We start from the raw sequence: 14,925 nt of genomic DNA on the forward strand, positions 1-14,925 counted from the left end.
AGCAGACGCTTGTCCCGAAACTCTTTAAAAGGACACCACCGATGATTGGGGCGTAACTTACGTAAAGGGATCTAAAGTTGTTCGTGGTTTATACTTTGACCAAACAAAAAAACTTTTGTCGTATAAACTATTGGATAAGAAACATTCCATCATTTCCATTGCATCTGTTATTTACATTTCACCAACTCTTCAATGTTCGACGCGTGGAACTCTTAGTCTTCTGGAAACTACACATCTTGACATTTTATCAGTATTGGATGAAATGGAAGGAGCACAATAAAGTTATTGTTTAAAAACCTCTTTTTTCCATAAAAAACATATTGTTATATCTCCCAGCAAAAAAGGTTTGGGCTATATAGGAATCACCCTGTCCTTCTGTCTGTCCATTTTCCTTGTAAGCGGTAATCCTTATAAATTACTTGACGGATATTAATGAAACTTTACACAGTGTCATGAAGTTGTAGTACACTAGCTAAAGATGTCCATGCAGAAAGATAGACCACTTCGTTAAATATTACAATATAGGGTAATATATAGTCTTGTCATGTAAGCGCAACTTTTTCTAAAACGTTTATTGGATTTCAATGAAACTTTACATTAGTGTAGTATACTATGTGCATAGATGTGCATAAAAATAATAATGTAGTCTGACAACTGTTACTTGAGATAATCTTAATTTGAGGGGGAAAAGGGGAGGTGATCGTGATCACAGTTCACGTTTTATCTGTATTATAATTAGATTGAAATGAATCATTTTAAAAGAGGTCAAATGGTTTGCAAAAAGTGATCATATTTATTGTATTGGGAATACATATCATTATAGTACAATTGTTATTAACGTTACTTATTCTAGAAGTATTTTTGTAGCATCTGAACCATAAAAAACGTCCGATTTTAGCGATAACGTCTGTTACGCTTATAGGCACGAACATCGCGCGAAACGTCTATAGAGAAACTATAAAAAGAAAAAATAATCAGCAAGACAAGATCTAAAAATAAATAAACAGTCAAAATCATCAGTCGATTCATTATGGGAGTCATTGTCCTGGAATGCAGATTTTTGTGGTTTTCGTTGTTGTTTTTTTTGGGGGGGGGGGGGGAGTGAACACTAGTAGATAGAGAGAAACTAAGAATAGCAAAATTGATCAGCAGAGCAAGTTCTACAAATAAATTCAACTGTAAAAATCTTCAGTCGAATCATTATGTGAGTTATTGTCCTGTAATGATAATGTGTGTGTGCTTTCTTAGGAAACTAGTAGACAGAGAGAAACTGTAAAATGAAAAAAAAATATCAACATGACAAGATTAAAAGAAAAAGTCATCATTGCCAAGGATCGTCAGTCGATCCCTTATTGAGGAGTTATTGCCCTTGAAAGGTTATTTTTATAATATATATACAAATAAGGAGATGTGGTATAGTTGCAAATGAGACAAATATCCACCAGTGGTCAAATGAAGTAGATGTTTGCAATTATAGGCAACCGTACGACCTTTATCAATGAGAAAACCCCATGCCGTATAGTTGGCTATAAAGGAACCCGACATCAAAATTGTGGAACAATTCAAACGAGAAAACTAACGGCCTAATTTTTAACAAACCAATTTACGAAAAACAAATATGACAGACATGAACCAACAACAACCACTGAACTACAGGCTCCTTTATCCATTTTTTTCAGAAGGAAACATTTATTAGTAGATAGAAAAAACTATAAATAGCGAAAATGATTCGCAGCACAAGATTTACAAATAAGCCAGAATGGCTGAATCGATCATCAGCAAAGTCTTTAAAGGAGTCACTCGGTACTTGAAAATGATTTTTACCATTTTCTTGCATTTTTGTTTAAAAACATCGAAAATATTCTTATTGCATTGTATAAATTTTATGCAAAAATGCAAGGTGTACGATACATGCTTGTTCATTGGAGCCTGTGGTTTGAATTGTATTTTTTTTTCAATAATACTGTCCATGTACATATCACATTTATGAGTTGAATAATTTTTTCGTAGTCCTCAATCAATTTTAGAGGTAGAGCTATACTAAGTTAATCGTTGGGCTAAATCCTAAACCAAGCCAGAACCCAGGCATAGTTCCACAAGACTGTCTAGGCCTTACCCATAAACCAAACCGTAACCTGAAACAAACAAAAAACAAAACAAAGAAAAACACAATTAAACCATGAACGACAGGCTTACCTAAAACTTGGACCTATTGTAACAGGAGGTGTTTTAGCGTTTTGTATTTTCCGTGGGTCATTTTTCGACATATTTTATCAAACTCTTTACCCCTGTTTGCATATATAGAGTTCGAATCCTAAACCTGGGTCTCTGATCCTCCATATTTGGCACTGTAGAATTTAAAACTAGCAAGTTTCATAGATTATTAGAAAAATAATCATGGTTTGACAATATCAGTTAACGAATTCGAAAAGATAAAAAGGTTTTATATGTCAAAGCAAATAAAAATTCACATAAAAATAACAAGATTCAATTTGTCATCCTTAGAAGTTTAAAGTAAAACAAAATGTCTAGATGCATCAAAATGTAGACTGACTGCAGATCGTCATCTTTATCTAGATGCATCAAAATGCAAAAAGGAAGAATGTCATCTTCTCTATGATAAAACAGTCAGGGTATATGACTGCCGGCCAGACATCTCTTCAGCAAAGATAGAATGTCATTTTCTCTATAATAAAACAGTCAGAGTATATGACTCAGTGCCGGCCAGACATCTCTTCAGCAAAAATAAAAATTATAATCAAACAGATGTGAAAAACCTAAATGGTTCAATGGTTTGAGAATAGTATAAATATAAATTAATCTCAAACTGACTTATTTGGCTATGGCTAGTTGAATAGAAACATTATATAACTAAAGGATAAGTTGCAAATTTAACAAAATATGTGAATGTATTCAATAAATTTACTACACATTTTAACATGTCAAACAATCATTGTTATCATGCAATAATTTATATAAACAGTGACAATAATTTATATAAACAGTGACAATAATTTGTTTATTCTACAATAGTCTACTTTAAAGGGTGTCACATTTTTCTACCAAATATAGACTCTCCGTTACACACCGTGAGTGAACCTAGGACATAAATTACTTATACACTTCCAAGGTGAAACGAAGCGGCTCGAGATCTATTCAAGGTGGCCTTTTTGTTTTCTTTTCAATTAGCATGTTTGATAAAAAAAAAACCACAAGATCAAATTCTGTCGCAATTATTACAAATTTAAATCAATCGCATATATTTCTAGTGTACAAAGTTATTTCGTACCTATCTTTGGTCTAAGTATAAATATCCGGATTTCTTGTCGATTTCTCTCCGTTATTTGCAATTATTTTCTTAATTTACTGGTTCCTATCTTTTTCTTCCCACTTTGCACGTTATCAAAGAAAAACTAATGACACCAGATACAAAAATTTCGCAAATATTGACAGCATGACAGCTATTGAAACATGTTACATCAGCACAGGGTGTAATCGCACCCCTCATTGTGCAGACTGGGGACTAAATGGATTTATATGTTTCGGATCATGTCGTTCTGTAACGATTTACCAACCAGAGGTAAAATATTGAGGGGTAATTTGAGGAAAAGGCATGAAGCCTTGAAGGCTGATAGGGGGAGGGCTGATTTATACCTTTATACCTTTATCTTCGGGTCCTTAAACAAGACATTGCTTCTACTGACCCCCAATACTTTGTATTTAGTTCTCATTTGAACTATGGTCTTAAAGGTACAATGTTGTCATTTATATGAATACTTGACAATAATTTGTGCCGGGTACACAACAACTTGTACGTTTGACAACTCATACTCAACAATCTCAAAATCCTTTGCGCCATGACAACCATTATGATGAAAGACTAAATTGATAACTGATTTTCGGTATAAAACCAATAAATGGGGATAGTACCCAGTTATGAGGATCTTCCCCAACCTGATTAAGAATCATGTTTTTTTGTTTTCAACTGCTTTTGTTGAAGAGCCTAACCATATGACATAGAATTAAGACCCTTAATTCACAGTTCCATCAGGTTTTGTACGTCAGCAGTTTAAACTAATAAATATAACTTGTTCCTGCTATACAAGCTCAAATGGGCTATTTAACAATTTATCAGATGAAATTTCAGTATCTCACTTGAAAACTTACAGTGATGGTCCTTTGGCACTGTCACAACTCGTGTGCTATGTGTCTGTAGCAACGTTTTGGATTTCAATGAGCGTAATCTACATTTTGTATGTATTACTGGCAAATTATTAAGTCAGGGATTTTGTTACAACAAATCACTTAAAACCTGTACCAAATTCTTCCATAGATATATGTACAAAGATTTGGTGTGCAAGTTTGGCTGTACCTTCAGAAAATTCAGTGATCTGGAAGGATTTTTTCTCTATGGGCCCAGGGCCCCCCAAAAATAAATTCAATGGGCCATTTTTAGAATTAATGGGCCATGTTGTCAAATGAGTGGGACATTCGTTTACAATAAAAAAAAATAAAAAAAGTGTATATTTCACTGTACTTACAAGTATGATTCTAATTAATATCATGGATATTGTTCCTGTGATTTTGTAATTTCAATTTCAATGAATATACAATAACTTCTTCCAAACCGGGCAATATTTACGATAACCTTTATTTACAATGTTAAAACTGGTACTGTTCCCTTGTTCATGTTCATGTTTTTTTTTACATTAAATTTGGGTCTTCGTCGATACCATACTTATTCCAGACGTTCCGTATTAGAGGACGTTTCTGGCATTTCCTCTGCACTTGTATTATTATTATTACTTCATCTCGATGACAAGAATAACAGTAGAGAGCAACGTTAATTGATAAGACACAACAACAATTTGCTGAAGGCATGTTTACAAAATGTCAAAACGAGCCAAAGACCAAAAAAATTGTCAAGGACAGTTAAGCCCCTTTTATGGAGACAAATACTATACCATTCATAAAAAGGTTTTTGGGTTTTTCAATCGAAATAATAGCAAGCTTACTTAAAAGATTATAATTAGAGACGAATTCTCGCCTGTACTAGCCAATTTTCACAAATTTAAAGTTGTTTATAAAAAATTATATCATGAATGATGGTTAATTACGTTTTTTGGGTAATCAGTCATACCGCATGTTGCTATTATTACCATAGGAAAACACCCGAGACGTCCCAAAAATATATAAGTGCTCCTATCATTGGAGTAAACACTACACAGTTGTGTACTCACACATGGCGGCACGAAATACGATCGGAAATCCATTTGACGATATCTCTACGTTTCAAAACGAAGTGAAAAATATCATGCGCCACGCGGGCGCTTACATTTGTCACTCCATGCACCATTTCTGGTCGATAAGCGCAATTGGCGCAAGGCGCACGTCCTTCCCGATCACTGAAAATTTATTTCAAACGGAATAGCACATCCTAATTTTTACGGGAATGTTGTTTACCATGTTTACCAAGCCCAGAAATTTAGATACAATCATGACAATCCAGGTAAACTTTTCGATCATTTAAATCAACTCATCCTAAAAGGTTACTAATTCAACACTGTAATTAGATCTTTGAATATTGTTTTTATTGGTATAAATATTGATTTTATTATTTATCAGTAAGTTTAAACCATACTAAATATTGTTGTTATACACATACATGTATACACAGCACATTCACAGTACTACAATCTGTAGATACCTATATTTTGGCAATGCACAAGGTCATGTTTTTCTCTGACTGTTAATGAAGTCTTTACACTAAATCCATTGGATGTTGGATGTGTACTGATTGATGTTAAAGTCTTATAAGATACATGATTTTTATGCCCCTGCCGTAGGTGAAGGGGGCATTACAATGTAATTCAGTGACCTTCCTTCTTTCCATCCGTCTGTCTAATTTTTGTTGCAAAGCTTGAGCGGGGGCATAAGTGTCCTCAGACACAATCTTCTTTTATTATATTAGTTGTTATTGGCTTTGAACTAGCTGTCAGTAACTGCGAGTACTCTCAGATCTTTACTTAGTGTCTTTTTTGTTGTGTATTGATACACTGCCAACTCCCGTCTGTGTTTTCAGTAGATGTTTTCTGCTTTTTATTGATCTGATGAGTTAAGCCCTTTTCAACTGAGTTTTATAGTTTGTTCTTATGTTGTACTGTTACACCACTGTCCCAGGTAAGAGGGAGGGTTTGGCGCCAGCAAACTAGTTTAACCCTGCCACATTCTATATGTGCATGTCCCAAGTCAGGAGCCTGTAGTTTAGCGGTTGTTGTTGGTTCATGTCTGTTATATTTGTTTTTTCGTAAATTGATATGTTATAAATTTGGCTGTTAGTTTTCTCAATTGAATTGTTTCATCATGTTCATGTTTTCATGTCAGGGCCTTTTATAGCCGACTATACAATATGGGTTTTTATACGACTGCAAAATTGCCGCACAGTTGCTTATAATTGCGTACATCCACTTCATTTGGACTTTGGTGGATAGTTGTCTCATTGGCAATCATACCATATCTCCTAAGAGTCCTTATTTTCATATTAATAAAAAAATGTATTATGTGTACATGTGTAAGAGTTATCTTCAATATTGCAGACAAAATTAAGAAGTACTGCTGAAAATAATTTTACAATACATTTTTAGCTCACCTGGCCCAAAGAGCCAAGTGAGCTTTTCTCATCACTTGGCGTCGTCGTCCTGCGTCCTGCGTCCTTCATCCGTAAACTTTTACAAAAATCTTCGCCTCTGAAACTACTGGGACAAATTTGACCAAACTTGGCCACAATCATCATTGGGGTATCTAGTTTAAAAAATGTGTCCGGTGACCCTGCCAACAAACCAAGATGGCCACCATGGCTAAAAATAGAACATAGGGGTAAAATGTAGATTTGGGCTTATATCTCTGAAACCAAAGCATTTAGAGCAAATCTGAAATGGGGTAAAATTGTTTATCAGGTCAAGATCTATCTGCCCTGAAATTTTCAGATGAATCTGACAACCCGTTGTTGGGTTGCTGCCCCTGAATTGGTAATTTTAAGGAAATTTCGCCGTTTTTGGTTATTATCTTGAATATTATTATAGATAAAGATAAACTGTAAACAGCAATAATGTTCAGCAAAGTAAGATCTACAAATAAGTCAACATGACCAAAATGGTCAGTTGACCCCTTAAGGAGTTATTGCCCTTTATAGTCAATTTTTAACAATTTTTTCGTAAATTTTTGTAATCTTTTACAAAAATCTTCTCCTCTGAAACTACTAAGACAAATTTAACGAAACTTGTCCACAATCATCATTAGGGTATCTAGTTTAAAAAATGTGTCCGATGACCCCGCCTGCGAACCAAGATGGCCGACATGGCTAAAAAATAGAACATAGGGTAAAATGCAGTTTTTGGCTCATATCTCTGAAACCAAAGCATTTAGAGCAAATCTGTCAGTTGAAAATTGTTCATTAGGTCAAGATCTATCTGCCCTGAAATTTTCAGACCAATCAGGCAACACGTTGTTGGGTTGCTGCCCCTGAATTGGTAATTTTAAGAAAATTTTGCAGCTTTTGGTTATTATCTTGAATATTATTATAGATAGAGATAAACTGTAAACAGCAATAATGTACAGCGAAGTAAGATCTACAAATAAGTCAACATGACCAAAATTGTCAATTGACCCCTTAAGGAGTTATTGCCCTTTATGGTCAATTTTTTACAATTTTCATAAATTTTATAAATTTTTGTAAATTTTTCTTTTTTTTTTTTTTTTTTTTTTTTCTTTTTAAAATTTCTTTATTTCCATCAGTTGCTTGTTACATTGTCTTCAACAAGTCCAAGCTTCTTGTGAAGAATAAATATAATTTTCAATTCTATTATATTAATAAATAAAACATCAATCTAATAAATGTTTCTTAACATTAACTAAAAATTTAACTTCTAACTTTTTTGAATAATACATTCGTTTTGTAAATTCTCTAATGAATAGACAAAAAACATCAAGTCTTTTCATTTTTTGATCAGATACATAGTAGGATTTATAAATTGAAAACCCAATAATAGTAATAAGATAGTTAAAGCCAAAATAATATTTATCAGATATTTTATAGCCAAAAACAATATCTTTCAATGTGATAGCTTTTTCTATATTTACTTTTTGCAATAAATTATGAATTTTTCTCCAAAAATCGTTTAAAAAAGAACATGACATAAAATAATGTTGATAATCTTCTTCAGTAAAGCATTTGTTACATAAATCATTGTCTGTTACCTTCCATCTAAACATTAACTTTTTAGTAGGTAATATACTTTGTAAAATTTTCCATCGATACATCTTCAATTTATTTTCTTCTAAATAGTGAAAAATAAAGTTGTACAATGGTTTCAAATGAAATTCTGTCTGTAATGGTAGTACATTTAACCATACATTTATACCAATCGGTTTCACAACTTTTTTCTTTACTAATCTGTTATATAATAACTTATTTGACAAAAAAGAAATGTCAATATAATTACCACTTATTGACAAACATTGTCTGTTTACATTGACTATACTTCTCGTGGAATTCTCTGATCTAAGACATTGTAACCAATCTTTTGGAATTGCTTTTTTTATGGATGTCAACTCAGCTATCCAGTTGGATTTATTTTCAATCTTTTGCAAAATTACATCTTGTGAAATTTCCCCATTTTCATCTAAAATATCATTTATATAAATCAAATTACCTTTTATCCAATTTTTGAAAAAAAGACTTTTGTTATTAAATTTAATGTATTTATTCCCCCAAATAATTTGTTTTCTAATTTCGTAAAAGGTTTTTGGTATATCTGTCTGTCCTCCTCCTACTTTCATCCAGCATTTTAATACATTTTTATAAAATTTTGGAATATTAGGTAGATATTGATCAACTTTATTATAATCCATATTCATATAAACTGCTAGGCAATTTTTTCCTGAGCCTTGTAAATATTTTAAAGGTATAAGTTGCCATCTGGCAATATCTTTATTTAAGATTCTACCTATCCATGATGCTTTTAGTGATTCAAAGTGACTTTCAATGTCAATCATATTCAAACCCCCGTTTTCATAACTACCAATCATCATATTTCTTTTAACTTTATCTGGTTTGTCATTCCAGATAAATTTAAAACATTTTCTTTCTATTTCTTTTTTATATTTTTCTGGAAATACACATGAGCTAGCTAAAAAAGGTGAAGAGTGGTATAATCAAAGACTTTATCAAAATTTTCCCTAATATAGTGAGATTACGCTTTTTCCAAAGAGTAAGTAATTTATCCATTTTATCTATTTTATTTTCAAAATTTAATTTCTCACATTCTTCATTATCATGTCCAAAATAAATCCTTAAAGCTTTTACAGGTTTATCTGTCCAGCTAATATTTGCGATTTTGTCTTTACTATTTTTGAGTTTTCCTATCCATATCCCTTCTGTTTTATTTTTATTTATAATTAATCCCGAATAAGATCCAAAGATTTCAATTTCATTCAATGCTAGTTCGATGTCATTTTTATCATTAAAAAATAAAGTTGTGTCATCAGCTAATTGGCTTATTTTAATACAATGTGTTTTTCTATCAAATTTTATCTGAAATCCTTTTATATCTTTGTTATTTCGAAGTCTCAGTGCCAATATTTCAACGGATATTACAAAAAGTAGAGCAGATAAAGGACACCCTTGTCTAATCCCTCTTGAATTCTTAAACATTTCTGAAATCCACCCATTATTAATAATACATGTTTGAATATCAGTATATAAAGTTTTAACCCAATTTTTACAAAATATTTTCCACTGTAACTGCTGGGCCAAGTTCATTATAGATAGAGATAATTGTAAGTAGCAAGAATGTTCAGTAAAGTAAGATCTACAAACACATCACCATCACCAAAACACAATTTTGTCATGAATCCATCTGTGTCCTTTGTTTAATATGCACATAGTAGATCAAGGTGAGCGACACAGGCTCTTTAGAGCCTCTAGTTACTTTTAATGAAAAAAAAATTTTCCACAATATTCATGATAAAAGATGTTTTTTATTACACAAAATGTTCAATTTTTTACAATCATGATAATTCCTGTTAAGTTTTAGATTGCACTTCCAAACAATAAGTTAGAAATTGTAATTTCTTGAAATGCTTTCAAAGGGAGAAATTGCTTTATAGCCTGGTTGAGCTTATATCAGTCTGTCAACATATATTTGTTCCGCCTATCAGAAGTTCCCCTGGAAACTTTTTTTAAAACAAAGCCATAATACATGTTCCTGTTGGAACAAATATTATATACCCTTTATTCTGTAATGAACAAATTCTTAACTTTTTGTTCCATTGGAAATAATATTACATAATATTTGTTCCATTTGGAACTTCTATTATGAAGGAACTTTTATTTCATGACAACTCAGGGGTATGACTTCGAAGAGTTATTTTTATACGACCGACCGCAAAAAAATTTTTGGGATCATATAATGGTATGATGATGTCGTCTGCGTTGTTGTCTGAAGACGCATTCATTTCCAGACAATAACTTTAGTTTAAGTGAACGGATCTCTACTTAAGGTTCAATACCACAAAAGGAAGGTTAGGATTAATTTTGGGGATGATGGTCCCAACGGTTGAGGAATTAGCGGCCCAAAAAGGGGCCCAAAACAAGAATTTTTCTAGTTTCAGGATAATAACTGTGTATAAGTATTTCGATTACTCTGAAATTGTACCACAATGTTTAATACCACAAGTAGAAGGTTGGGATTCATTTCAGGGGATATGGGGCCAACAGTTTAGGAATTAAGGGCCAAAAAGGGGCCAAAAACAAGCATTTTTCTAGTTTCCAGACAATAACTTGTGTGTAAGTCTATGGATCTCTCTGACATTGTACCACAAGGTTCCATATAACAAAGGGAAGGCTGGGATTGAGTTTGGGGTTAATTGCCCGAAACATGTAGGAATTAGGGGCCAAAAAAGGGCCAAAAACAAGCATTTTTCTAGTTTGCAGACAATAACTTGTGTGTAGTGTATGGATCTCTCTGAAATTGTATTACTAGGTTCCATACTACAAAGGAAAGGCTGGGATTGAGTTTTGGGGTTATTGCTCCAAGGGGGGTTTCAAAAAGTGGGGGGGGGGGGGGGGGGGGTTTCCCAATTTTATTAAGGGATTCATATTTTTTTTTCAAAATTTTTCAAAATTTCGAATTTTTGAAAAGTTTGAAGAAGAAATCTTCAATTGCACAGTATTGTGCAATGGATTTATAAGATCTTTGACCACATTTATTTTGTGTCAGAAACCTATATTATGTCAAAAATTTGATCACAATCCAAATTCAGACAGTATGAAGCTTGAATATTGTGTCCAAATTTTCCCCAACTGTTCAGGGTTCGACCTCGGCGGTCGTATCAGCGAAGCATTTAATAGTGATTTATAATAATTAAATATCCATAAACTACTCTATCATTAAGACAGAGGTTAGCAATTAGAATCATGCACTTTAGAGTTGGATGCTGTACTTCATATCCATTTACATTTAGCAATATGATCACAACCTTGTGCTATGTACAGCCAAAAAAATGTATAGAATAACAGTATTGCTTCAAACTATAAATGAGCCATTGCTTCAAACTAGAAATGAGCCATTGCTTCAAACTATAAATGAGTCATTGCTTCAAACTATAAATGAGCCATTGCTTCAAGCTATAAATGAGCCATTGCTTCAAGCTATAAATGAGCCATTGCTTTTAACTATAATGTGCCATTGCTTCAAACTGCAAATGAGCTGTTGCTTTAAGCTATAAATGAGCCATTGCTTCAAACTATAAATTGGCCATCGGATTGCTTTAAATTATTAATTAATCATTGCTTTAAACTATAAACAAGCTATTGCTTCAAACTATAAATAATTTATGCTTGTCTTTTAAAATACCAAACAATACATTTAGGAGTAAAATTAATATAATATAATGAAATGGAGTCATTGATAAATGTTATAATTATACATATTTTCAATTACTGTTTTTGGGGTTAAGATTGCATTCATACAATTAAAACCTTTATGTGACTGGCATGATACTTATGAATTTTCCAGACGTTATCACTTATTTTAAGATAAACAAAACATAGTGCATTGACCACAACATTCTGTACATCTTATCCATGAACATTTCAAGAAATTTATCAATGAAATATATACACAGATATTCAGGTTACAAAATGATAAGTATTTGTATAACCATTCTTGTCAAGAAAAATGCAAAAATTGTGCAGGAATCTAGTATGAATATCAATGAGGTCATTGTTAAAGTAATATTTAAAATTTGATTTATCTTCCTTTGTCCATAATTGTTGTTGAATCAATATATAGTTTTAATACAATGCAATGTTTCATTTTTAGCTCCCACTGCAAAATGAATGCAATCTTTACCCTTCAGTGCTTTTATTTGTTTTCTCAAACAAGTTGAAAGCTATATATTCCTACAAAATTAATAAATGATGTTCTTTTACAGGAGGAAACTAAATCTGCCAAAATATTACAGACACATGTACATCATAAAGACAGAGTAAACTGTGTCACATGGATCAAGAAATTACCAGTTTCAGGTACCCTATCAGCCGATATGGCATTTTATTTATGTCATTGGAACATGGTTTATGTACTCTTTTCACATAAAATCTTACAATTAAAATTGTGTATGACTTAAAAGTATTTTTACTCTTAAGATTTTTTGTAAAAGCAGCTGCTGCATATTTGTTATAGAAATTTATGAAAAAGGACTGTTTTTCATTTGTTAACATATGCATAGAAAAAAAGAAAAAAATGTTCATATTATGAAAATGATCAGCATCTACAAAATGGCAGACAAAAATGAACAACTGTAGCTTTTATGGCATAAAATAAATCTGTTCCAACGGACTAAATTTTCACAGATTATGGACCTTGGAGTTAGAAATTAACTGGTCCAGACTTTTTGTTATGCCTGAAGATTTTGAGCTGATTCTTTGGTGTATATTGGGGTATAATTTTATTAGTTCACCAAATATTTTGTAACTTCAACAAAATGTGCATCCCTTGGACATGTTAGACTTAAAAAATCCACGAAAATTGTACTTGTCTTGACTTTTTTTTTACTAAATCTGCATATCTGGAGCTGATATTTGATACTATATAAATAACACATAGCGTAGAGGGTGATAGAACAGATTGTTACCCAGAGAAAACATTGTCAACTGAGGCGAAGCCAAGGTTGACAATGTCTTTTCGAGGGGTAGCAATCTGCTCTATCATCCTCTTCAGAAGTTCAGATATGTGTTATTTAATTTATTATACTGAATGTTCTGTTATTACTGTCTATTAAATTTCAAATTCAAAGTAATAAACTATGTCATCTTGTACATAACAATCATCCATATTTATTAAAGCACACACTTGAGTAATCGTCTCCGTGAAGGGTAATAGAGTATTTGCCATGGGATAGAGTAAATTGGCTCCCTCGTATTAACCAATCAAAATCTGGCATTTTGACATGAAGTATAATAAACTAGCATGTTGGATGACTTAACAGTTTGAGTTCATGTTTCATTCTGGTTGAAAAAAAAATTTGAAGAATTTGTGGTACTTGCATGCGCAATTTGCCACTCACAAATATTGAGTCAAAATATGCAAGTTTTGTCATTATTGGCATTATTTGCTCCTTATTCTTTCTTGAAAGTTCAATGTAATGCCTGCAGAGCTGGAGCTGAAATTTGGTACATTATTTAATAATGATGACTGACTGTCTGACAGATTGAATTTGCATTACGTTCAGGTGAACCCATTTTCAGGATTAGGCTGCAAGTGAGGTTATTTCTCTCATACCAACACATATCTAATTTAAGGGCATCCGATACAGTTTCTCGATATAATGTCATTTTCATAATTTTGAAATATGTTGTAGGCCTTGGCGAGTTATAACAAAAAACACAAAATAAAACATAGGTCACCGTGCTTGTTTTCGAGAAAATTGAGGCTGAAAATTGGGGATTTGTGCAAATTTGTAAAAAAGTTAGACAATATTATAAAAATTTTTGAGAAGATATTCTTCGTCGTAAATTAGTAAGAATGGGTTCAATCTGAAGCTGTGGTAAGTTACATAAAGGGAAAAATAAAACCCTACAAGAATGATTGTATATTTATTCAAGCCTTGCTTGACATTGCGGACAAGATGCTCAAAGTGGCATATTTTTTAACCGAAAAATATGGAAATAAACTGGTTCTGAAAATGTCATTTTTCTCATTTTTCTACATTAACTGCATTTTGTCATGCTTTCTCCAAATCTCAAATAAAAAATATATGTCACCGTGCTGGATTCGAAGATAAACGCAATTTATCCTAAAAATTGCGTCTCCCCTTGATAACCTCAACGTTAGCGCGAAAATGCACGACGTCGCTGGCAGACAATTTCGACGTCTCCTGCAAATTATCTCTGCAAGTTATCGGCGACATTTTTCAGATGCATAAATATTGCTTATAAAGAGCTACCTATAAATTGGTAATATTGTTTTCGGAAATAAAATCATGTGAATCATAAATACCTCTCTCTGTTTGTGGTCCAAGTTAGAAACATCTCAAGTTATTACGGACTTGATATTTTTTACGGCTTTTAAAATTTTAAGACTCGCGGCAATTTAGAACTTGACATGCAGGTACATGTACTGTACACACTCGTGTATTGTTTTATACCATATGTTGACCTCTAGATGTTTTTGTTTTGTTTTGTTTGGTGGGCTGCTGTTTCATTATCATACCCCTTAAAATCCTTTATTCACGTTTTAAACACTTTTAAGAATTTAAATGTATTAATAAAAATCAAACTTTTATTCGGGTCAATGATTACAGTTGAATAAAATTTGGAGGCTCCTACTGTTTTTAACCAGTTATAAAGTTCACTTGTACATA

The 14,925-nt window shown here is 32.4% G+C and overlaps 1 protein-coding gene across 1 annotated transcript in view; it reads left to right on the plus strand.

Annotated features, from left to right (window-relative positions):
• Positions 1 to 3,374: 3,374 nt before the first annotated feature.
• The window catches only part of LOC127730611 (elongator complex protein 2-like), a 56,022-nt gene continuing 44,471 nt past the window's right edge, over positions 3,375 to 14,925 (plus strand). The window contains exons 1-2 of the mRNA XM_052239075.1: positions 3,375 to 3,580; positions 12,496 to 12,589. Of these exons, the coding sequence (XP_052095035.1) occupies positions 3,455 to 3,580; positions 12,496 to 12,589 (220 nt within the window). The 5' untranslated portion in view covers positions 3,375 to 3,454. The remainder of the gene's footprint in view (positions 3,581 to 12,495; positions 12,590 to 14,925) is intronic.

Source organism: Mytilus californianus, unplaced genomic scaffold (genome assembly GCF_021869535.1).
Source record: "Mytilus californianus isolate M0D057914Y unplaced genomic scaffold, xbMytCali1.0.p SCAF_2, whole genome shotgun sequence".
NCBI lineage: Eukaryota > Metazoa > Mollusca > Bivalvia > Mytilida > Mytilidae > Mytilus > Mytilus californianus.